The following is a 25,190-nucleotide window of genomic DNA, read 5'->3' as shown; positions in this document are numbered from 1 at the left end:
TGATGTTAAAAACATAAGTAGTTCATCTTCTTGCGTACACCGCAACAACAAAGATTTATTTTCTAACACAGATCTCCAGTCAAGAGGGTGGCGTTTGGACGTAACCCCGGAGTTAAACCATAGACAATATAGTAGGAAGGACAAGCAACTCCAGCGATTCTATTGTAGCAGGGTAGGCTGGAAAAAAGTTAAGCTGATTTAAACTAACCGTTAACATAAACTAAATATTTATTTCGATTTCTCTGACAGGTATTTAAATTAGTTAATTAGGCAACCAAGATGACCTCCCTTGTCCACAAAACTATATACAGCCAAAACAAAGTCAGCTTGGACATTCAGTTGTGAGACATGACATAATAAACGGTGCCAGTGATAGATTTCGCGAATGAAAGAACAAAATAAACGCAATCAAAGGCGCCGACCACGCGCGTTCGAAATAAATAGAACTGACGAGAAATTTCGCCAGCATCTTTCACTCACGCAAACGCACACACATGCTATTTCCGTATATTGAATACGTTGGTAACGGAAGGGAAAGTTTAAATCATCTTTGTATTAACACAACTTGAAAGCAACAGTCTCACACTGAATATATGTTTATAAATTATCAAACTAAACAATCAATGAAGCGGACTGCGTAATTTCGTTGATGAGAGTCGCCTACGGTATTCCATGGGTATTCTAAATGGCCGTTGCTGATCACGAGTTCCCGTGTGTAGATGATTTGCTCGATGTTTTTTTTTTCGGATTTTGATGACGGTGGAAATGATAGTGAAGATGATCCAAACGCAGTAGACACAGCAATTCATGTTAACAACTCTGTGTGTGTGATTCAGAGCCCGGGCATCAACATCGAAAATAGCGAAGATTTGCGTTTTCTTGATCGTCACGTAAAAGAAACCCTTTGAAACGCTAACAAAAAACCGAAAATAGTGAAAATAGAATAATAAAGACAATCGTGCCTCATTTATACACAAGTATTCGAGTTATTTTGTTGAAATTATTAATAAAAACAGGGTATAACGTAGGTAGACGTGCATTCAGGCTGAAAGACGTGTAGTCAAGATGGCGACAGACGTGAAAACTGGAAAACGGAATGAAAGCCTATTAAAAAATGCGAGACAGACAACAACAAAAAACAAGTGTAGTCAGTGAAAATAACAAAATTTGACGATTCATGCATCATGAAAACAATAATATTCGTGTATTTTGTCGAATACGGGGTACACACTTACACATGCATTCCGTTTGAAAGAGTGTGAATAAGTAGTCAAGATGACGACAGACATGAAAACGGACGGATTGAAAGTTAATTTCAAAATAAGTGCAAGACAGAGAACAACAAAAAACGAGCACAGTCGGTGGAAAATAACATAATAAGAAGATTCATGCATCATGAAAACTAAAATATTCGAGTATTTTGTTGAAAACGGGGTACAACCTTAGACATGAGTGTGAGCTATTGTCAAGATGGTGACAGACGAGAGAACATACGGATTCAAAGTCTGTTTGAAAAAAAAATGCGTGGCAGTGAAAAATAAAAAACGAGCATAGTCGGTAAACAATAACATAATAAGATTCATGCACCATGAAAACAAAAATATTCAAATATTTTGTCGAAAACGGGGTACAGACTGAATATAACATGTACGGAAACATTACTGCCGTCTGAAACTAACTTTTAATTTTATTCAATTAAACAGGAACATATATATTAAAAGTAATATTTTTTACTAGTGAACCACGTTCACGAGAACATAACTGATAACTATTGTGTGTTCGGAAGATGCGCATTGCGGAAAGATACTTGTAGTTTGATACGAAAGTAGTGACATCGCATGGAAGTAAATATGACGTTATTGTTTACTTGCTTATCATAATATTCCAGCCCTGCTTACGTTGGGCATACGGCATTTGACATTGGTGTTGCTATATTACTATACTGTTTATGGTTAAACAGGGCCCAAATTGATAGGGAGTAAAACACGGAAGTGGAAGAGCTGTCCATGCATTGACCAATCACACAAGAGCTCACAAACACCAACGAAATATTTGTTGTTGTACTTAACAAAGGGGTTTGGCACAAAAAACAATGGAACGTTTATAGGCTTAACGTTGGATTTAGATCGTGTTATAATCCAAATCCCCCACTAAGACTTGTAAGCACCAATTTTCATATGATGAATTTTTAAAACAGCCACAATTCACAAATCTTGAATGTATAACCAAATGAATAAATTTGCGACATGATGTATATGAAAGTTTGAATATGATCAGTCAGGACATGTTGAAGACACATCTCCGGAAATGCATTTTTTAAAACAATTATACGTTGGAGTCCCATATTGTCTAATGTTTGTAAGTTTCAACAAAATCCACATGACAGGAATCAAAATAGATATCATCACGAAATGAACAAATCAAAGAGAGATCTATCCAAGGTACCTACAGTTGTATATACAGTTTTAAAGAAAACAAAAAAAGTAAAAAAGTGGATGCAGACAGCAATGACAGTGGAGGTAATGAGCAATCCAAAGCATTGTTTTATGATTGGTCATGCTGCTCTCCTTTGTAACACATTAGATAGACTGTAAACCTGAACTCACCTTTAGGTCCAGGAAAACCTGGAAACCCATCACGACCATCAATTCCTGGCAACCCAACACCTCCATCGCTTCCTGGTAATCCTTGCATGCCGGCTTCACCCTTGACACCAGGGAATCCAGGAAAACCAGGTGAACCAGTTGGACCAACCGGACCTGTTCAGAAGAAATACAAACAAAGTTAAAAAAACCACATGTATATGGATGCTTTTTAGATGCCACCAAGATATTTGACTGTGTCAACCATTGGTCCCTGTTCAGAATGTTGATTGACAGGGGTCTACCTGGATATATTATTCGCATTCCAATTGTTTGTACCGTACTCAGTTGTCAAACCATTAACATAAGTCCCTGTTTTGAAATACATGTACCTCCGAAAAAGACCAATCAAAGAAAGTTTAGAAAGAACTCCTGTGAGCTGAAAGTATTTGAGTCATATTCAAAATGAATTCAATATTCATTGAATGTACCAAGATGGACAATATCGGTCTATTTGTAGATCTAAGATCTGGGTCCAGAATGGCAGAAATTCTTGATTTTGCTGAATTTTAACATAAAAATTTGCCATTTGACCATTTTAAAACTGATCGTTAAAAGAATAAATGTCCATAGTGCAACATGATGTACCTATAAAATTTGATTGATCTTGGCAGGTCACAGATAGCCATGACTAACTTTAAATATTACATTACCTGCTAATCCAAAATTTCCTGGTCTTCCTACTTCACCTTTGGCACCCTTTTCCATTCCAGATCCTGGTTCTCCACGTGGACCCTGTAATCCTGGATTACCGGACAAACCATCATCTCCTGCAAAACATAGTGAAATTAAACAACTCATTCAAAATTACTATAATTATCCGATACGCTGTCCATCCAATTTATTTACGAGTCTCAAAAAATATCAGTTTCAGAAAAGTGTTGGAAGTGTCCTAACTTTTTCCAACTAGTCATTTTTAGAACATATCAATTTTTGTGGATGATGTGCTTATTAAAGAACATATGTCATGTTGCCAACTATGCTAACTAACCCCTAACTATGTTATTTTGACAGTAATTTTAACTGATAATTGCAGTGGGTGGATCGGTTGGTAACCATCCAATTTATTTACGAGTCTCAAAAAATATCAGTTTCAGAAAAGTGTTGGAAGTATCCTAACTTTTTCCAACTAGTCATTTTTAGAACATATCAATTTTTGTGGATGATGTGCTTATTAAAGAACATATGTCATGTTGCCAACTATGCTAACTAACCCCTAACTATGTTATTTTGACAGTAATTTTAACTGATAATTGCAGTGGGTGGATCGGTTGGTAACCAGATACGGATTTCTAAAGTTACCGGGTATAGGAAAAATTGATGATTTGATTTATATGTGAGATACCATGTGTGAATATTTGTTGTTAGCATGTATCACAGCAACCTGACCTTTAATGTGATCAAAAATCAATATATAACATTTAACAATTATATCACTAGTTCTTGTCTGAGTGTAAAATCATTGTTACAGTAGTTTTGGCCAGTCACAAGTTTCTTAGCTTTGGCCAGTCATGCGTTTCTTAGCTTTGAACAGTCATGTGTTCCTTAGTTTTAGCTAATTATGTGTTCCTTAGCTTTGGCCAGTCATGTGTTCCTTAGATTTGGCCAGTTATGTACTTCTTAGTTTTGGCCAGTTATGTGTTCCTCAGCTTGGGCCAGTTATGTACTCCTTAGTTTTGACCAGTTATGTACTCCTTAGCTTTGGCCAATCATGTGTTCCTTAGCTTTGGCCAGTCATGTGTTCCTTAGCTTTGGCCAGTCATGTGTTCCTTAGCTTTGACCAGTTATGTGTTCCTTAGCTTTGACCAGTTATGTGTTCCTTGGTTTTGGCCAGTTATGTGTTCCCCAGCTTTGGACAGTTACAGTATGTGTTCCTCAGCTTTGGCCAGATATGTGTTCCTTAGCTTTGGCCAGTTATGTGTTCCTTAGTTTTGGCCAGTCATGTGTTCTATAGCTTTGGCCAGTTATGTGTTCCTTAGCTTTGACCAGTTATGTGTTCCTTAGATTTGACCAGTTATGTGTTCCTTAGCTTTGGCCAGTCGTGTGTTTCTTAGTTTTGACCAGTTATGTGTTCAATTATGTGTTCAATTATTATGTTATGTGTTCAAAACTAAGGCTTTGGATAGTCCTATTGGCCCTATTCTGTTCACCATCTATATTTCCCCTTGGGTAAACTCATTCGTCAACACAACTTAGACTTTCACCAGTATTCTGATGACAACCAGCTCTATCTCGCTTTCACTCGCAAGGACTCCATCTCGGCTGTAGCCTCAATTGAGGCTTGCGCACTTGATATTAAACACTGGATGACGCAAAACAAGCTCCAACTCAACGACTCTAAGACTGAAGTACTGCTCATTCGCTCTAAGTTTACCAAGTTGCCTGATCCAATTGACAAAATCACCATTTGTACCAGTTCACTTGCACCAGTCACATCTGCTCGTAACATGGGAGTTACTTTTGACAATACTCATATGTTCAACACTCACATCAAGATTACTTGCAGATCCATCTACAACCATCTTCGTCGCATCGGTCGCATTAGGAAATATCTCAGTAATGACACCTGCCAGACATTAATTCATGCTGTTCTATCTGCTAAGCTTGATTATGGGAATTCATTATTATTTGGACTGCCGGACAATAGCATCAATCTTCTTCAACATGCTCAAAACACTGCTGCAAGAATCATCACTCGCACTAGAAAATATGATCACATATCTCCAGTTCTACAGAAGTTACATTGGCTACCTGTTCGTTATAGGATTGACTACAAACTTATGCTGTTGACATTCAAAGCTCTGAATGGACTTGCTCCAAACTACATTCTTGATCTACTTCATGTGTACACACCGAGTCGCTGTCTTCGTTCTTCCAATAAGAAGCTTCTCCATAACACTGACTACAGACAGAAAACATATGGTGGACGTGCCTTCTCATATGCAGCTCCAAAACTCTGGAATGACCTTCCACTTGATCTTCGTGAAGTTACTGATGTCAATATTTTTAAAACGAGACTTAAGACCTACTTGTTCAGCAAAGCCTACAGTGTGGAATAACTCTACAGATTTGTAGTGTTCGCATTCAGCGCCTTTGAACAAAACTTAGTTTTGGATACCGGCGCTATATAAGTTTTTTTTTAGATAGATAGATTTAGATAGTTATGAATTTCTCTATTGGGAGAAATTATATATATATATTACTAACCCGTTTCTCCCTTTGCTCCATTTCTACCAGGGCGTCCGGGAAATCCATCAAATCCTGATCCTCCTTTTAAGCCTGGCAATCCTGGAGGACCTCGTGGACCAGGAAAACCAGGGGGACCTGCGTCACCTTCAGAGTAAAGACATATAGAATGCTTACTTCGAAAAAATGATTAGAGAGCCACAGCAGTTGCATCATTCAACATTTTCCTTTTTTTTAAATACAGAAATTCTCCTCAATACCATATCCCACATAATTAATATACTGGCCATCTTCTTTTAATATATTCATTGTAAACTAATTTATAATCTACAGTAATAAAGCACGACGCATTAAATTGAATTTAAGACATAAGAAATGCCAAAATAGTTAAATGTTGCAGCTTGTACCAATTTTTGTTTACAAACCTTCACTGCCTTTGGCACCAACTGGTCCTAATAACCCATCCAATCCTGACAGTCCAGGCAAACCAGTAGTACCTTTAATATAAGCATACATATACCTTAAAGAGGCTGTTGCACAGCACCACAACACTATCAAATAAATAAAACTACTAAATGATCAGACAGATAAAAACACTATTTATTTGGTTGCCATCTGGAATATCATAATATATTGTGTCAACATTTGATTCCATATGTGCATTTATTTTTATAGAATTGTTTTGATAGTTTTGAATCAAATAGCCATGATTTATAGAATTGTTTTGATAGTTTTGAATCAAAAAGCCATGATTTATAGAATTGTTTTGATAGTTTTGAATCAAATAGCCATGATTTATAGAATTGTTTTGATAGTTTTGAATCAAAAAGCCATGATTTATAGAATTGTTTTGATAGTTTTGAATCAAATAGCCATGATTTTCCTTTGGCAAAACAGATCGTGATCAACATTTAAAGAAAATACAGTAAAAATTACATGTAAGTTTAAGTTTGTGAAATGTGACAAAACTAGACATTGGCACTAACCTTTCCTTCCTGGTCTTCCAGCAGAACCGGGTAAACCTGGGAGACCAATGCGTCCAGGAATTCCATCATATCCTTCATCACCCTTCATACCATTAGAGCCTGGGCTACCTGCATTAGAAAATGTTGTTTTTTATTTCAAATGTCTCAATTGAATGTTGTTGCAGAAGTTTATGGTCATTTTTCCATATTTACAGTCATTAATTTTATTAAGTAAGAAGGATCTATTTGAGAAATGGTTAAAGAAAAATAAAACTGACATGGCACCCAATTGGCTCTTTTAACTTTTAAATTGTGAACATAAATGTTCACCAGTAACTCATCAAAAACATGGCCACCACCATGCCTGAGAAATGGTTGATGATGAGTTAATTTATTGTGATTCTTTTTTGTTTTTACAAAAATGGCAGCCAGTCAATAAAATTTAAATGAAATCACAAAGAAAATCGAGAGAACATGCAACTCATAATGCCATGTAAAGAAACAATACAAGCATGACACCAAAATTGTTTTCAGTCATGTTTTTTTTTCGTACTAATTATTTGTTTCGTTCAGCACTGAATGAACTGAATTGAACTCAGATTGTGGCTCTCGTTCGGTCTGACTGTGTGAAGACATTGGAGATAATTTCCTGTTAATCTGTGGGAGGATTAGTAGTTCGGCTCCGATATAATGCATTTATAATGTTAAATACAAACGATATGCACCATAGTCAAGTAATAATCCTCTATTATTACTTACCGACCAGTCCCGGTGTTCCTGGCACACCTGGATCTCCGGAATTTGTCAAATTACCACCTTTAATAGGAACATCATCACCAGGAAAACCCTTCTCACCGATAGAACCAACTGGACCTTTTGGACCTGTGGGTCCAGGTAGACCAGGTCTACCAGGTTGTCCAGAAAACCCAGGTCTCCCTGAAAGAAATTAACACCATTAAATCTTAAAAATTACTAGCCGGTAATATTACATATTTGACAGTACATGTATATCACATCTTAGATAGAATAGAAATGAAGATGTCAGTAACATAAAAATACAGTTCATTAACTATCTCAAAAATGTGTTTATTTCCACTTGCTTTGTTTAGATACCTTTTGGTCCAATAAAACCTGGTCTTCCTGGAAATCCTGGCTGTCCTTTTAAACCTGGTCGACCCTGGAATAAACATAGCTCAACTATTACAACCTTGTCAATTGAGAACATAGATTCAAGGGGTGATGTCATTTTCAAATATCTGGGTCAAACCTGGGTTAACCCAGCCTGCCTTTTCCAGCCCTATTCAGACAAGCCCTTGCTCCATGTCGAACTGCATACCCAGAAAAACTAGGTTATTGGACGGTATAGGATTGGACTTAGGAATATTTATTAAAAAGCCCAACTCGTGGAGAAGCGTTTGCATTAATTACATGTGCTCCGCTAACGCCTCTCGTCTCAGTTGTGCAATAACCAGTCATTAAGGTATGGGTTCACCTGTTTTAACACCCTGGTGAAAATGTACAGCGCTGTGCACAAACCAAAAGGGAAGGCAGTAAACTCATAAACTTTGTCCTCTGAGGTGAATATGAGATACTGGCTGCAAGTGTGGTGAATGGGGATGTGGAAATGTGCCCAAATCCAGCGACACCTGCCAATAACCCTGACTAACATCGGTAGGGGAAAACAACAAGATCTGTATTTTCGTAATCAACCCGGGTTGCGTAAGCACCGATGAAGTCTCATGGATTGGAATAGCTCAGCCCCTGAGGGCTGTACCAATCCCACCTTGGTACTCGCCATTGATGTCATTGCCCCAGCAGGAACACGCTGTATACCGTTGCCCGTACCAGCGGTGGTTGGCAGCTCCTTTCCCCGGCAAGAGCGGTGGAGCTCAGAGGGTGTGAACAGGTTCAGTTTGAACCCGTTTTTATTCATGCGGCCGTCCTGGGACGCATCATCTATTGTCTATACTCTGAAACTGCAAAATTTTTTTTTTTTTCAGGTGGTTTGGGTTAATCAAGGTTTGACCCAACTGTTTGAATATGATATCACCCCTAAATAACAAATGCATGATTAACAATGCAATATCTTTTCATTGGCACTAGCTAGTATGAAAGTACTGAAACAATGCAATAATATTGAATTAAGCATTTTGTCATCACAGTTAGTTCAAATACAAAATGATCAGATTGAACTTTATCATTTATTTTAGATTCCTTATTACATACACCAATCTAGGATATTTCAAACAGTTAAAGCATTTACCGTAGCACCAGGAATGCCTGGAAATCCTATGATACCACTGCTACCTTTCGAACCTGGAAGTCCTGGAATACCTGGTCGGCCATTCAAACCATTATCACCATCTGGTCCTGCCAGTCCTGGACGGCCAGGATTGCCAGGATAACCATTCTCTCCAACCATTCCAGATGCGCCAGGTAAACCTGAAATAATTCATTTGAAAAATTAATTTACAATAAAATCCACAGACCTGTGAACATTTTATTCCTGTCTAGATTGGGATTGAAAGCTGCATGCAAGCAAGTGTATTATATTTAATATACTGTATTTGACTTAATCATGTATAACAAAGTTCACAGCATTTGCATGAATAATAATACAAGTTTACCTGGAAGTCCAATTCTCCCTGGTGGACCAGTTCTTCCAACAGAACCTGGTTCACCCTTCACCATGTCTCCAAATAATATACCACGCTCACCAATGGGACCAGTTGGACCTCTGTCACCAACAGCTCCTTTGCGACCTGAAAATTGAGGAGAGTTACATGAATCATTGGTTTCTGATTTTCCTATATACATGCAGTAACTAAAAATAAAGTAAGAAAAGTAAAAAACCTAGTTGATGACTAGTACCACAACAAGGGTGGTGCACTTGACTGTTATGCCTCTGTATGACAGAGTAGTGCATTTTGGGTAAAAATAATTTAACAAATTAGCAATGTTGAAGGGCGGGCGATATTTGTGATAAATATTTATTTTCCCACAATCCAGTGCACTTTCTAATTGAAATCACAAGTATGAGGTTTGACCTGGGCGTGGTTTGCACTAATTACCATCGGTGACTCCTTCGATACCTTTCAGTCACCTAAAAATACCTAATTAAAGCTTAGTAACATCACAGTTTGTACTCGTTGGTCTGCGCAATAGTCAAAGTCGCCATCTTTGTTTATATGAGACCCATATATCTTGCGCAAGCGTGGGGTGGCGACTACCGCCATTTAATTACTATTATTCTTAGGATTTTTGATTTATAAAAGATGAAATAAGTTCAAATATACTGGTATTTATATTAAATTAGTACAAGTAAAATATGTTTACTGATTATTATTAATTTTGTAGTGAAATCTTACCAGGTGTTCCCGGATTACCCGAAAAACCAGGTAATCCTTCTCTACCAGGGCCACCTTTTTCTCCTTTGAAACCATCAAATCCTGGCCTACCAGGCAACCCAGCTTGTCCAGGGAAACCAATAACACCAGCATCACCAATATCTCCTGTTACACACATAGGGGATTAAGCAAGAGCTCGTAAATAATATAAATACCAATAAAACGATTGTGTCATGACATGATACAGTAACCATTGCTCTATCGTAAACAAAACTGAAATGAGTCAGCCATTTTGAATCAGAATTTGAAATAAACATATGTGGGATATGTAACATGATGTGTAATATAAGTATAAAATTTGATTGCAATCAGTCAAGGCATGTCTTAATTATGGCTGTGGAACAGTATGCTGTTAATAATGTGTGTAATTAAGAACATTTTGAATCCCAGCTGACATGGATCAAAGTCCTATTATATTCAACATGTATACAAAGTCGAAACTGTCCATGTATGATCAAACGATAGGCTAAGAATGGCAGAAATGCATGATTTTTATGCAATTTAAACATTAAAATTGTGGTTGTTTGGTCATCTTGAATTGAATCTTCATAAAAAAAACATATGCCTAAGAGTGGAGCGATATATGTGTAAGGCAATGTCAGATATACAACTTAAATAAAATGGCGATTAGTCGGCCATTTTGAATTCATTCAGAAAAACAAAAAATAAGGTGCATCAGGTCCTACTATTTTCAATCTATAAATCAAACAACAAATCTGACAATTAACGGTATTTGATGTTTTCATATAAATACAAAAATATATATGCACTAACTTTGAGTTATCATATATTTATTACCTTTGCTGCCTGGTAACCCAGGGAATCCATCACTTCCTGGTAAACCTGGTACACCAGGTCTTCCTGGAATACCATCAAATCCATCTGGACCTGGTTCTCCTGGTTGACCTTTACCCATTTTAGCACCTGGCTCACCTGGTTCCCCAATATCACCCGTGAATCCTGGAAAACCTGAAAAGTAATATGTATTACTCGAGGCTGCCTTATATTAGTTTCAAGTTTACCGATACACAAAATTTTGCCAAGTTACCATAACAACATTACTGGTCAGAATATGTTCTTTACACATGCCTGTAACAGGTCTTAGAGACTTGTGGGTCATGGGGTCTGAATGAAAATTTAAACAGCCAGGTTGAATTTTCCACGAAGCTCCATCATAACATTTGTTGGGTCTATGTGCAAAATTAATATTTATCACAAAAATAAAGAAAATGTCTTTGTTAAACATACTGCACAAAAAAGTATCAAGCATTTGTAGATTTCTTTAGTTATTAAATCAGCAATTACCATAATAGCTCTAACAGAAGCAACCATATAAACATTAATATATCATTTATTTTGACGATATGGTAAACACATGTTTGTCATTTTGAAAGTGCTAGGAGTAAATGGATGTATTGAATATTAACAGTAAAGCTCTCAGCACAATGTCTTTGGAACTGAATCCATGGTTACAAATAACAGCATCAACTTTTAAAACTAAGCAAGATTAAATGTAAATATTAATTTTTACATTAAAGTTGTATTATCTGTCTTTAACATTTGTAGTAAAATGAAATAGAATCAGTTATGTGTGTCAGATTAAATTCTGACATGCAGCATGGTTTGGAATCTTGGAACAAATGAAATGTTCTATGTTGGACATTTGCTTGGATGCAGTTGAAATGGATGCATTATGTCATAAAACATGTATAAGGTTAGAAAGAACATTACATAAGAAGCGTGTACTCAAACAAATCCCCTGATGACAATATATATATGGCAAATTTCAATAAAAAAGTTTACCTTTTAAACCAGGCAGTCCAACTCGCCCAGTTCCTCCAGGGCGACCAATTGGTCCAGGTAGACCAGTTTGACCTTTTGGCCCTGGACCATTACCAGGAGGACCAATAAGACCTATGTCACCAGTTTCACCTTTACTACCAGTGGAACCAGGATATCCAACACGTCCTGATAAATATTGAACAAAATGTCAATTGGTGAATGCTATAGCCTTAAATTCATGTCCGGGTCTAATATAAATAATCAAAATCTGGTTTACATTTATTGGATGGCAACACATGAGTGAAAAGACACGTGTCTAATTCTTGGGAGTACACCAGCGTTGGATTCGACCGTGTTACACAGGTGTAAAGAGGCCTAAAAATGGCAAGGTTCAAAACCCCGAAGGAGAGAGAGAAGTATCAGCATCAGCATAACTATTATGTAACACTTACGTCAGCATAATAACAAATGTAGACACTTAATAGAGCTTAAACACAATCTCTTGGGTTTATAGGTTCCATGTTGGCCTAAACTGAATTTGAGTACTGTCATTATTATATATGGTCAAACCACCTTTGTACACGTTTGCTAGTAGCAGCCATATTTAAGCCAACTGCATGAAATGATGATGTAAACGCAATATTATGAGTAGGTAGTAATGGGCACAATGAATGCTGACACAAATGTTTTTCTAGCAAGGACACGATAATAGCGCTCAGCAGAATTTAAACTCCTGTGTCAACTCTCAGATTTACAATTCAATAGTACCTGGTAAACCAAAAAACAAATCCAGATCACACCCAGCACAGACTATTATTATGTTTACCTAGGTGTATGGTACCTATATTTTTTATAATGCTGGCCATGCTGTATTTCTCATCAGTATACTAAATGTGATTTGTGTTAGCCCTTGTGAAACTGAAATGCTGATTTATTTTTGTTGAATAGGGTGCTAAAAATACTACTCAATAACACATAAACTGAGTGTCTATCAAGTTTTGAAGTGTTAGTCATAAAATTCTACTGTGGCATACACAGGAACTAATAAATAACATTTTTTGAACATCACAGAAAAAACTATAACACATGTTGAATTAGCTGCATGTCATTTTAGCGAAATTGGCTCAAAGGATGAATTAACAGCTTCATAATAGTGCTGAAGTGCCAACAATCTCATTGCGAGAATATACTTTGAGATTATACTTGAATTAGCAAAATTATAGATTTGCTAAATTAGCTGAAATAATATGCTACCTGAACAGACATGTTTTACAGTATTAGTATATTAAGATTACCTTTTAATCCTGGAAAACCAACATTGCCTTTACTACCATCTGGTCCATCTGGTCCAGGAAAACCCTTTGGTCCAGGCTGCCCTTTTCCGCCAGCACCACCGAAAGTGTCACCAGGTTCACCTTTTATACCATCTGGTCCAGGAAATCCTGGAAAACCTGGACGTCCACTATCTCCTATTTGACCAGTCAAACCATTTTGTCCTTTGTCACCTCGCATACCAGTCACACCTGGATAATAAAATAGGCAATATTTACATCAGGTGTCCTTGCAATTGATTGCATGACATTATGTAATATAGTTTTCTTCCTCACAGTAAACTTGTTACAAAATAAAAAGAATAGCATACCTGGAAGTCCAGGTCCACCGGGTAGTCCAGGGAAACCAGTCAAACCTTTATTACCCTTTGGACCATCTGGACCAATTGGTCCAAGTGGTCCTGGTCCACCTCTTGCTCCTATGGGTCCCTGTGGACCAGAGCGTCCAGGTGGGCCACCAGGACCAGCAGGACCTGGGATACCATTCATATAATCTGGCATTGTACCTGAAAATATAACAATGTAATTTATTAATAAGTAATAAAAATATGACAAATTTTAAGTAATAATAAGTACATAAACACTGCAACATAAACATCAAAGTGGGGAAATAAATAACCTTAGAATTTGTATGCCCATTTTATTCAAATATGGCAACTCCTGTGTTTAGATCTTATCACTGATAAGAATAAGTGTTACAGTTACTCAAGTTTTGGATTCATCAACTCCACTTATCCTTATGTCATGAAATGATCTCATCTAATAGAGGTCCAACTAAGATACATGTACATATATACCAAGTATCAATTCAATCAAACTAGCAGTCATCAAGTGAAAGTTAAAAATAGCTTTTTCATCAAAATTATAAAAATAGGAGTAATATGACTATTAAAATTAATTTTATAATAATAAAATTAACACAATTAGATATAATGAAGAACCATGACAATTCATAAGTAATTAGATGTACCTTGTTCTCCTTTATCTCCTTTATATCCTACTGGTCCATTTGATCCTGGTTCACCCATTGCACCTTTGAAACCAGGTGCACCAACAAAACTGTCTCCGGGTGGTCCTGGAAGTCCAGGTGGTCCCTAATACATAATCATAGACAGTTTTAGAAAGACCTGCTGTTTTGAAAAGCACTAGAGCTAATTATCAAAGAGAATATAACAGATATATCCAAAAAATCAAAAATTCATTAAGGTGGAGAGGAAAAGCAAGAAATAGTGTAACTGCAATGAGAGCATTCTTCGCCAGTTACTTGTCATGCAACTATGACAATATCTGAAAGCTGAGATATAGATGAAAACAGTGTTTGTATTAATATTTTATTGGAAATTAAGTTACAAAAGTTCATGTGAACCTTAATAAAAAATAGATTAGCTACTTCTTGCTGTTCATTCATTGTATGTTTTTGATTTTTTCACTGTTACCTCATAAGATAATAATCTTAGAAAGTAGGTCTTAGAAATGTTATGTTTCCTTTGTTCTGATGATATAGGACCGTCATTTTGTGCCCTTAACTCAAAATCAAATCATCTTATTAAATAAACTGAAACTCAACATTAAACAAGGATATTGGAAGCAATGATTAAAGGCATGAAATAAATCAAAGAAAACTTAGAAAGAACTCCCGTGTGCTGAGAGTATTGGAGACACATTCAAAATTAATTCAAAATTACTTGAACTTGAGATGTTGATGGAAACGCAGAAAACTAATTATGCAAATTAGGTAACTAATATGAACAGATTTAAGTGTAAAACTAATAAGGTCTGCACAATGTAAAGTTTCATTGAAATGTGATTAGAACCAAAATAATATTATTATGCTAATTAGAGAATTAATATGAACAGATTTTAACCCAAAATTAATCAGGCTGTCTATTGTCCTAGAGCACTTATGTACCAAGTTTTATTCAAATGTGATGATCAATACTTGAGATATCAGTATTAATTAATTATATTAATTAGGTGATTAAGAAGCATAAATATTTACCAAAAACTAATATGGTGTATAGTCCTAGGTTCATTGAAATGTGATGGGTACTCTTTAAAAGTTTCATTGAAATCCAATGAGTGGCTTTTAGACATCAGTGCAACAGCCATAGAACAGCAAAAAAATTAAGTAATTATGCAAATTAGGTAATTAATAGGCACAATTATTTATCCCAAAATTAATCAGGTCTCTGCAGTCCTAGAATATCTATGTAACAAGTCTCAATGAAATGTGATTAGTACTTGAGATATCAGGTGAAAAGCTGAAAATTAACTAATTATGCTAATAAGGTGATTAATATGCACAAATATTATCCAAAAACTAATTAGGTCTCTGCACAGTCCTCAAGTAACTATGTACCAAGTTTCATTGAAACATGATCATTACTACTTGAAATATCAAAAGCTGAAAATTAATTAATTATGCAAATTAGGTAATTAATATGTACTGATAATACCCTAAAAACTATCAGGTCTGTGCAGTGTCATATGACATCTATGTCCCAAGTTTTATTGACATGTTATGATTAGTACTTGAGATATCAGTGGAAAAGCCAAAAATTGATTAATCATTATGTAAATTAGGTAATTAATAATATTAACAGATTTTTACCCAAAAATAATCAAATCTGCGCATTAGTTCAGAGCATCCATGTGCCAAGTTTCATTGAAATCCAATGAGTGGTTCTTCAAAAATCAGTGAAACAGTCATAGAACAGCTTAAAATCAGTTAATTATCATGCAAATTAGGTTATTAATATTCATAGATTTTTACACAAAAATAATCAAATCTGCGTATTCGTTCAGAGCATCCATGTGCCAAGTTTCATCAAAATCCAATGAGTGGTTCTTCAAATATTCAGTGGAACAGTCATGGAACAGCTTGAAATCAGTTAATTATCATTTAAATTAGGTAATTAATATTCATAGATTTTTACCCAAAACTAATCAAATCTGCGCACTAGTTCAGAGCATCCATGTGCCAAGTTTCATCAAAATCCAATGAGTGGTTCTTCAGATATCAGTGGAACAGTCTTGGAACAGCTAAAAATCAGCTAATTATCATGCAAATTAGGTAATTAATATTTATAGATTTTTACCAAAACCTAATCAACTCTGCGCATCATCCCAGAGCATCTATGTACCAAGTTTCACGAAAATTTGATTAGTGGTTCTTGAGATAACGGTGGAACAAAAAAAGTGACATACATACATACATACATACATACATACATACATACATACATACATACAGACAGGGTAACTGCAAAGACTCCCTTTTGTGCTTCACACCTGGGAGTCAATAAAATTACTTCCATGAATACAAATGAAGCAATCATGCTATTAAATTTATGATGAACATGACTACACTCATTTATTAAATAAAACGATATTACAGTCACTAATTGGATATCCTCTATAGACTAATCTTTGGCAACTTACTGTGCCTTCATGTGAAGGACTTCCAGTATCTCCTTTTATTCCAGGTGGTCCTGCGTCACCTCGCCTTCCCTTTGGCCCCATGGGTCCAGGTGGTCCTATTAACATAATGTAAATTTGGTATGGTGACAAAGTACATGAATGTACATAAAAGTATTGACAATGGAATAAAGCTATATTACTCTAAATTGTCAGTGTCAACTATTCAAATCAAATGTAAAATGACATTGACATGACACAGTTAAAATTAATAGGGGTTTGCCATTTTAAAACAGAACTTGAGAAAAGAAAATGTGATGCATAACATATGTGTAAAGTTTGATTGCAAGCAGTCAAGGCATGTCAGAGATATAATACCAGTATAGCATTCATAAAAACAAACGGGCCATCATTTTAAATCTGATTTGAAAACCGAATGATTGGTAAGACAGAGTCAATTCCAGAATGTCGGTATGATCGATTTTGATGCATTTTTAAGCTTTGAAATGTTCACTATTCTGCCATCTTGAATTGAATTGTGATACAAATACATATGCATATGTGCAACATCATGTATATTTGAAGTTTGAACTTGTTTGGTCCAGGCATGTCAGAGATGCAGGTACGGATGCACTGAGGTACATCTATAAGTTTGTGCCTTTAGACTTAGTTTGAATAGAAACTAAAAACAAACTGTCTGTCCAACAGTTTTCAAACAAAATATTTAACATATCACATATTAAAGCAATCAGGTGAGCCATTAGAAAAGAAAGCACCAAAAGAAATTTTTTTGTTAACAAAAATGATAACTTATTTCTAAAATCAGGGAATAGAGGTGATCGAGACAAGTAAATAAAGCCAAATCATTTTATTCTACATTCAGGTATTCCATAAACAATTTGGTGATTATATTGCAATGATGTATCCAGCTTGACATGAGATTAAGGAGGACAATAGAGTTTAAATGGTTTAGTCATTTTGAAAAATGTTGTCCATGGACAGCCAACAGATGCCAGACACGACGAGGTTATGCCCTGATATCACTTTGTAGGGTTGGTTGATACAAGAGACATCATCAAACTAAATTGAGTGTGGATATTACAGACCATGACAAGAGTATCAACCAGTTCAAAGCATGAGTGATATCAATGATAAACTTTTTATCACATGACCAACTCTGTGTGTCAAAACAACAACAAAATCTTGATTTTACAGAATGATTCTCACGTCCAGAATCTGCAGAAATATTTTTGTTTTTTAAATAAACCTTCAGTCATTATTATTACAAGTTATTGTCATTGTACCATGTCAATAATTCACTGTTATTAATTTTGAAATTTTAATATTACAGTGTTAAAATTGGTACCATCACACAATTTGGTTTTCTCTGCGTCCTGTTCGAGTACACATTAACTAATAACATTTAGCATGTATACGCCATAGTTAGTGTGAAATACACTTCCCTTCGAAATTATATGCAAAAAACAAAAACAGATATTTAAATCAGAAACAGGATAATGGAACAAGGCAAGCTGACTATGAAACAACAGCAAAACAACAGTGAAACAACAATCTATTGAAATGATTTTTTCCTGGAACGTTAGAAATAGACTTTGAACAATTTTGCAAATTCAAGCAGTGGGCACCTTGATGTATGCCATTATGTTATGTCTTTTTGTAAAGTCATATGGCTACTAGAAAGTCGTATGGCAACGAGAAAGCCCTATTGGATTAGTGGGGCACCTGTAAGCTATGAAGTTTTGGCTTTATGTCAAGTGGAATAGACTTCAGTCAGCCATCTTGGGTTGGATTGCAAAGGCAAGTTGATAAACACTTGTGAGCCATGATATGTTGTTGTGTTAAGTGGAATGGCCATCAGACATACATCGTGAGTGGGACTGCAAAGCCAAGTTGATGGGCACAAGTGAGCCATGATTTTATGTCTTTGGGTCAAGTGGAATTGCCACCAGATAGCCATCATTGTTGGACTGAAAAATCAAGATGATGGGCACATGTGAGCCATGATGTTATGTTTTTGTGTCAAATTTGAATAAAATAGGTCCACATAAGTGTGAGAATAGAGATTGGCCAGAGAGCTGAGTGGATGGATGGAACCAACTGACTGAATGATGGATTCAATTTACCACCAATCAAGTTTCATATGCTAATTATACATAAATTAGGCAGTGACCTGCATTCCAGTTTGGCAGAGAACAATAAAAGAACTTACCAGGTACTCCTACGTAATATCCTGGTTCACCCTGATGACCCTTTTTTCCATCATAACCAGGTTGTCCATCTATTCCCTAATATCATGAAAACAATAATATGAATGAACATAAATATATGATAAATATTAGTATAACCTACAACTAAAATGTTCCCACTGAATTTGCAAAATGCAAATAATAACTTCCATTGATCTTCACCATAAATCAGCTAATAATAAACAGTTATGTTATATATAACGCTCATCAAGTTGCACTGTACTAAGAAGAAACCACAAATGTTACCCAGAGCTCACTCTGCATGTATCGATATTTAGCACAACCTGATTATGAGCCGGACCCCTATTCGTGAGTTCCAAATAACATCGTTCATGACAAAAACTATGTATTGATCATCTGTCAATAAGCACGCTTTTCTTCTTATTTTGCCAAAAATAAAAACAAAACGATAGAGATAGAGGACCATGTTGTCTTAGAAAAGAGTTACTTAGGTGGTCAAAAGGGTAAAATGCTCGAGGACCCTATAGATGACACCCTAGCTGTGGACAAATATGGTCAAAATAGGATCTTGCATTGGAAAGATGTCTAGGAAGTCATACTGAAAGATGAGTTGGCAGTGACTTTTGTTTCCTGAACAGAATTTATAGTTACTTAAAGCTGATTTAGATCATGTAACACAACATTCTAGAACTTTTATAGAATATTCCATTTGAAAATAAAGGCATAGTCTTCCTTTCCCATTATGGACTTTGTGCAGAATAGCTGACAGAACTTACTGAATGCTATCAAAAGTATGAGACCCCCTCTCCCCACAATTTATATCAGTAGATGATTCTGGTGGTGGGTTTCAAATACTTCTCATGGCTTTTACATTTTATCTTTAGTCAGACTCCTAAAGAGTTACTTTACAATGGTGTTTATCCTATACTACTTTATTTATTATCACAAAAAAATCTTTAATTATGCCCAAGCACAAAACATTAACAACTGTTTCAATTCCCTAGTAGGTTGGCTGTAAATACGCAACAAGCTTTTCGCAGATCTCTCAATACAATCTCACATTCCCTATCCAGTTGTGACAACAGTCATGCTTCAGGCAACTGTTGTGGCCCTAACTTATAAGTAAGTAAATAAGCAACCAATCATGTGTCAAGAAAGTACAAACAGCTTGGTTCTTCATCTAAGTTAACGTTCAATGATTATATTATCAATTGTACTCACTGGAAGACCACGAAGACCGGGATTTCCAGGGGGACCAGTTTCACCTATTCCACCAGAATGACCTTTTGGACCAGGTCCACCAGATGGGCCAGTCAAACCTGGCACTCCACTATATCCACGATCTCCTACATCACCTTTGGCTCCAGGGAGACACACATCTTCACAGTAACCACCCACATCACCTGTATTTTGATGGAAAGTTTAATGTTTTACAAACAGCACAAAACACAATGGTGGAGTAATTTAGGGAAAAATACCATTATCAATCAAATTATATATAACAGCAGATCAATCAATAAGTAGTAATATGATACTCACTGCTAATTATAATAATGTAAATATGATTCAACAATCAAGACAAAAAAAAATCACAATAGTTACCCTTTGGCCCAAAAGGACCAGGAGGACCAACAGGACCTGGCAAGCCTCTTTGGCCATTATGACCTGGAGGACCTACTTCACCCGGTGGGCCAGAATTATCCTTTCCTTCTGCTGATAAGCCAGGTGCACCTTAAATAAAAGATAGTATTTCAGGTAAATTCATGTGAAAATGAATAGATTACAGTAAATTCAATCAGATGATGTTTAACTAGTGGATCTCCATGGCAATCACAATCATTGAATATGTAATCTATAAAATTTGAAACATTGTCTCACTCACCAGAAACTGCAACCACAATACAAATGTAGCAAAAAAACACAATGAAACTCACTACCAGTAGTTCATAGAATAAATGGGGGCGTATTTATTCAGCACAAAGACTCCTCAACTGACTACTTTTAGTACAAAGTATATTTGCTTTATTAGAAGCGCACATTCAATCAAAATGCATATAACATCAAAATTTGCATTGGCTCTATACTAAATCATTATAGAAATCTCTGTAATTATGTAAGCATAAATTCTAAATCGCCATTTTGAAAGCCTCTTTTTCAAGGTGTTACAACTTCCACTAGACACTGCACTAACGAGGCTTGACTCTTGTACCATAAAATCTTTACTAGAAGCAGCATCCCTAACAGAAGCCGTAACCCATTCTTTTTGAACAAATTGAGAACCAAAAATTTATCATTTTTCTCATGTGTAGAAACTGCATCCCTCTGTGGCATTGTATTATTTTAATAGAAGCTGCAGCTTCTAACAAAATTTTTCAGTATTGATTTTGTTAGAGCAGCAGATTCTGAATGCTTCTGGATCTGTCCAGTCCAATTCTGTACGTTAACAAGTCAATATTAATGAAACAGTCCCCATCCAAAATTTTGTGATCTGACATATCAATTTTATGCTGATGAAGTCAATGAGATTAGATTGAAACCATTAATAGGAGATAGATTTGTAAAAAAATATGATTTAGTGCTTTTACACGAGAATTGGACATTGGGCAGTCATATTGAATCAAATTACAAAAATAATGTACATGTTGATGTATCTATTGGTATACTGTCTTTGTACAAAATTTAAACAGAAATGTTCATTGCATTCATGGGAAAGTAGGCATGGGCTTCATGAAAAACGAAATGGCCCGCAGTCAGCCATATTTGTTTGAATCACAGAAAAAATATGACATGCAACTATAACCCAAATATGTATGATCATCATATCAACTTTGATCTAAATTGGACTAGTCATCTCTGAGAAACAGACATGTAAAAATGACGATTTAGCACTTTTACATGAAATTTGGGCATCAGTCAGCCACATTAAATCGAATCACAAAAATAATGTTGGTGTAGTTGTATCTCTTGGTATACTATCTTTGTACAAAATTTAAACAGAAACGTTCATGGCATTCAAGAGAAAGTAGCATGGGTACCATGAAAAACAAGATGGCCGCCAGTCGGCCATGTTCGAATCACGAAAACAAAATGACATGCACCTACAACCCAATCATCATACAAACTTTGATCCAAATCGACCCAGTCATCTCCGAAAAACCGCTGCGAACACGTTTAAGTGTCAGAAATAGCAAATTTTACATACAAAATGGTCGCCAGCCGGCATATGTAAGACATTATGTATTGTCTTCATGTAAAGTTTGAATGAAATTCGTAAATGGGTGTCCGAGATATAGCTCTGGACGTATGTACATACATACATACATACATACCCAAATTAATAGTCCTTGTTTTCGGACTTTGTCCGAACGGGGACTAAAAACCATGACAACACGTGGAAACATTAATCACAGATGAAAGCTTTTCTGGATGCACATATCTACATATACCAATTCTTCCAAGCAGCTATCATTTAGATATTTCAAGTTCCAAAACTTTAACCGCCTAATAACATAGTTATTTATCCATAAACCCTTAGCGATATAGGTGTAAACACTGTCCAGTTTGCAAAAGTTTAGTTTATGCTTTTTTGTTTAGACAAGTGCAACAATAATCCCTGAATATAATTTATTTTAATTGTTTCAAGGAACATTTCACCTTAGTCAGTCACATAGTGTAAAAGAGATATGACTTACCAGTTGGTCCCATAGGGCCCTCTTCACCTTTGATGCCTGGTTTACCTCTCATACCAGGTGGTCCATCCATACCAGGAGGGCCTGCTATAGATGCACCTGCTGATCCTTTCTCACCTGCTTCACCTTTTGGCCCAGTTAATCCTCGTCTACCCATAGATCCTGGCTTACCAGGCATGCCTGCAAATTGAGAAGTAATCATGATAACATTAAAACAAAAAACCTCAACCATAATTTGTTATTGGCCTTTAAAATTATGATTGTATTTTTTGGTTGTCTCGTTAGTTTTCATTCTTCGGAACTTGACAGGTCAAGAATGTCATTAACCATTGACCATTAGTACTGACAATTACCACTATTTTCCCATTATTGTCGATGGTGAAGAACACATTGACACAGCTGTATTCGTTTAACATTTTCTGATGATTCGCACATTAATAAAATATTTCAAATTCAACTTCTGACCACTTCAAAATTGAAAGATATTTATAACACTCAGCAAAATACAAGCAGCCTATCGGCTATATAGCTCTGCTGTGTGAGAAAGAAATATTGAATCAATCTGTCTATTTGTTTTAAGATAACATAAATACAGGTATTTACTAGAAAATTTATTAACAGTAATCTGATAGAGGAAGGAATCAAATCAATCTGGTGGTTTTGAAAATATGAAAAAAATGAAAAGATTTACCTGGCATTCCTTGATCTCCCTTCTCTCCATCTCTACCAATACCCGGATAACCTTCCTGTCCTTCTTCACCTGGAGGACCAGCTCGTCCAAGAAAACCTTGAAGTCCACTATCACCTGGAGGACCAGGAGGACCTTGTGGACCAGTGATTCCAGGAGCACCTGGTATACCTGGCTGACCTGGAGGCCCATCACCAACTTCCTGGTGACACAAACAGTTACATAGCAATATTAGTGAAGCTGTGATGGAAGGTTATTTTGATTGTATCATTTTTTTGTACAATCCTCAAAAGCCGGAATGCCAAAAACCAAACTACCCTTAATGGTTAATTCTTCCACTGAGTCTGAAAGGAATCTAAAAACACATGATCGAGACAGTGCTTCTAAATATGTTAAAATACATGATTTTAGAGTATTTTACAACCAGTCACCTATATTTAACCTGATCACCAAATTGTCGCATTAAAGGCATTATTAAAGTATGTGTAAGACAATTAGTCGAAGATGCACAGACTTTAGTGATTTTACTGCTGATCTTTCAAAGACAGTGTTGTGTCAAACAAACAAACAAACAAACAAACAAACAAACAAACAAATAAATAAATAAATACATAAACAAACAGTGTAGTACACTGAGACTCAACCATATTGTAGAGACTGGGTATAAATTTACAAAGTGACCAATTCTTGGCATATGCCAAGATATGTATCATAAACACCACTAAGGATTTATCAACAAGAATAATCAATGACCAGTTTAATGAAACCAAACCTACCGGATCATCTCCAGGAAGACCTTTTGGACCAGTATACCCTTCAGGACCAGGGTCACCCTGTTCACCCTAAAACAAAATAACGACTGTGATTAGTTCGAACATGTATGTATTAGGAAGCTCTTTTGATGATTGCTGTTCCACTTGGAAATCAATGTAGGATCAATACAAAATTATGATAGATACATCATAATCATACATTTTAACATTTATAATTTGTTTAATGACAATGATCTTACCTTGAATCCAGGATTACCTGGAGTACCATGAAATCCATCCTCGCCCTTACCACCTTTATAACCTGGCACACCATTAGGTCCTGGATCTCCAGGCTGGCCCTGTTTAAATAAAATATACAATCAAGTTTCAAAATTCTATTATACTATATGATCAACATTGTGAGCTGATTCAAAAAACATGTCTACTTACCCTTGGACCAGGTGGACCTATGACACCATTTTCTCCTAAGACGCCTGGTGGACCAGACATACCCTAATAAAGAAAACAAGTTGCAATGAGGTTGATTAAAATGCATTTGCCTTTCAAAGACTAAGGTGGAAACCAATAAAGGATATGGAGAGAATTTGTATTTCCCCAAGCTGGAATTGACGATGCACACCAATCCAATGGGTAGCTCAAAAACAAACTAAACAAACATATCAACGAATTACTGTTCTAATGACAGGTTTGTACATGTAACATAATACACAACATACCTTTGGTCCTGGCATTCCATCTTCTCCTGTTGGTCCTTTCATACCAAAGTCACCCTGATCAAAAAAAAATAAAGACATCAATATATATATATATTTTTATCATGTTCAAAATCAACATAATAAAACTTGGTAGTCTTAAGATTGGGTGGGCTAGCTATCTCCTCTCAAATTATCCAAGAATATTACTTTTTGTTTACAAAAGGTCCATCTCATTGCATAGAATGGGTTAGTACTACCTAACATAAGGTCCACTGAGTGACTATACATATGTTGTATCACGGTTACATTAGATCATTACAATATTTTGCAATGCAATTTAGCATACACAATTAATATACAACAATTTCACACTTTATACTTTTTGGC

General features: G+C 35.9%; 1 protein-coding gene across 2 annotated transcripts in view; it reads right to left on the bottom strand.

Annotated features, from left to right (window-relative positions):
• LOC100366888 (uncharacterized) overlaps nucleotides 1–25,190 on the bottom strand; it is an 89,348-nt gene that overhangs the window by 17,006 nt on the left and 47,152 nt on the right. For both annotated transcript variants that reach the window (XM_085500913.1, XM_085500914.1), the window contains 25 exons: nucleotides 24,825–24,878; nucleotides 24,538–24,600; nucleotides 24,348–24,446; nucleotides 24,112–24,177; nucleotides 23,339–23,537; nucleotides 22,651–22,827; nucleotides 20,561–20,689; nucleotides 20,180–20,361; nucleotides 18,961–19,036; nucleotides 16,755–16,849; nucleotides 14,284–14,407; nucleotides 13,625–13,819; nucleotides 13,278–13,505; nucleotides 12,004–12,168; nucleotides 10,999–11,169; nucleotides 10,162–10,305; nucleotides 9,421–9,555; nucleotides 9,057–9,235; nucleotides 7,907–7,970; nucleotides 7,553–7,729; nucleotides 6,815–6,922; nucleotides 6,254–6,325; nucleotides 5,850–5,975; nucleotides 3,296–3,412; nucleotides 2,607–2,759 (listed from right to left, as the gene is read on the bottom strand). In XM_085500913.1, the coding sequence (XP_085357039.1) occupies nucleotides 2,607–2,759; nucleotides 3,296–3,412; nucleotides 5,850–5,975; nucleotides 6,254–6,325; nucleotides 6,815–6,922; nucleotides 7,553–7,729; nucleotides 7,907–7,970; nucleotides 9,057–9,235; nucleotides 9,421–9,555; nucleotides 10,162–10,305; nucleotides 10,999–11,169; nucleotides 12,004–12,168; nucleotides 13,278–13,505; nucleotides 13,625–13,819; nucleotides 14,284–14,407; nucleotides 16,755–16,849; nucleotides 18,961–19,036; nucleotides 20,180–20,361; nucleotides 20,561–20,689; nucleotides 22,651–22,827; nucleotides 23,339–23,537; nucleotides 24,112–24,177; nucleotides 24,348–24,446; nucleotides 24,538–24,600; nucleotides 24,825–24,878 (3,298 nt within the window). The remainder of the gene's footprint in view (nucleotides 1–2,606; nucleotides 2,760–3,295; nucleotides 3,413–5,849; nucleotides 5,976–6,253; nucleotides 6,326–6,814; nucleotides 6,923–7,552; nucleotides 7,730–7,906; nucleotides 7,971–9,056; nucleotides 9,236–9,420; nucleotides 9,556–10,161; nucleotides 10,306–10,998; nucleotides 11,170–12,003; nucleotides 12,169–13,277; nucleotides 13,506–13,624; nucleotides 13,820–14,283; nucleotides 14,408–16,754; nucleotides 16,850–18,960; nucleotides 19,037–20,179; nucleotides 20,362–20,560; nucleotides 20,690–22,650; nucleotides 22,828–23,338; nucleotides 23,538–24,111; nucleotides 24,178–24,347; nucleotides 24,447–24,537; nucleotides 24,601–24,824; nucleotides 24,879–25,190) is intronic.

This window comes from Saccoglossus kowalevskii, chromosome 1 (genome assembly GCF_978046115.1).
Source record: "Saccoglossus kowalevskii chromosome 1, keSacKowa6.1, whole genome shotgun sequence".
In the NCBI taxonomy this organism is placed as follows: domain Eukaryota; kingdom Metazoa; phylum Hemichordata; class Enteropneusta; family Harrimaniidae; genus Saccoglossus; species Saccoglossus kowalevskii.
This window is presented reverse-complemented; position numbering and strand designations above follow the sequence as displayed.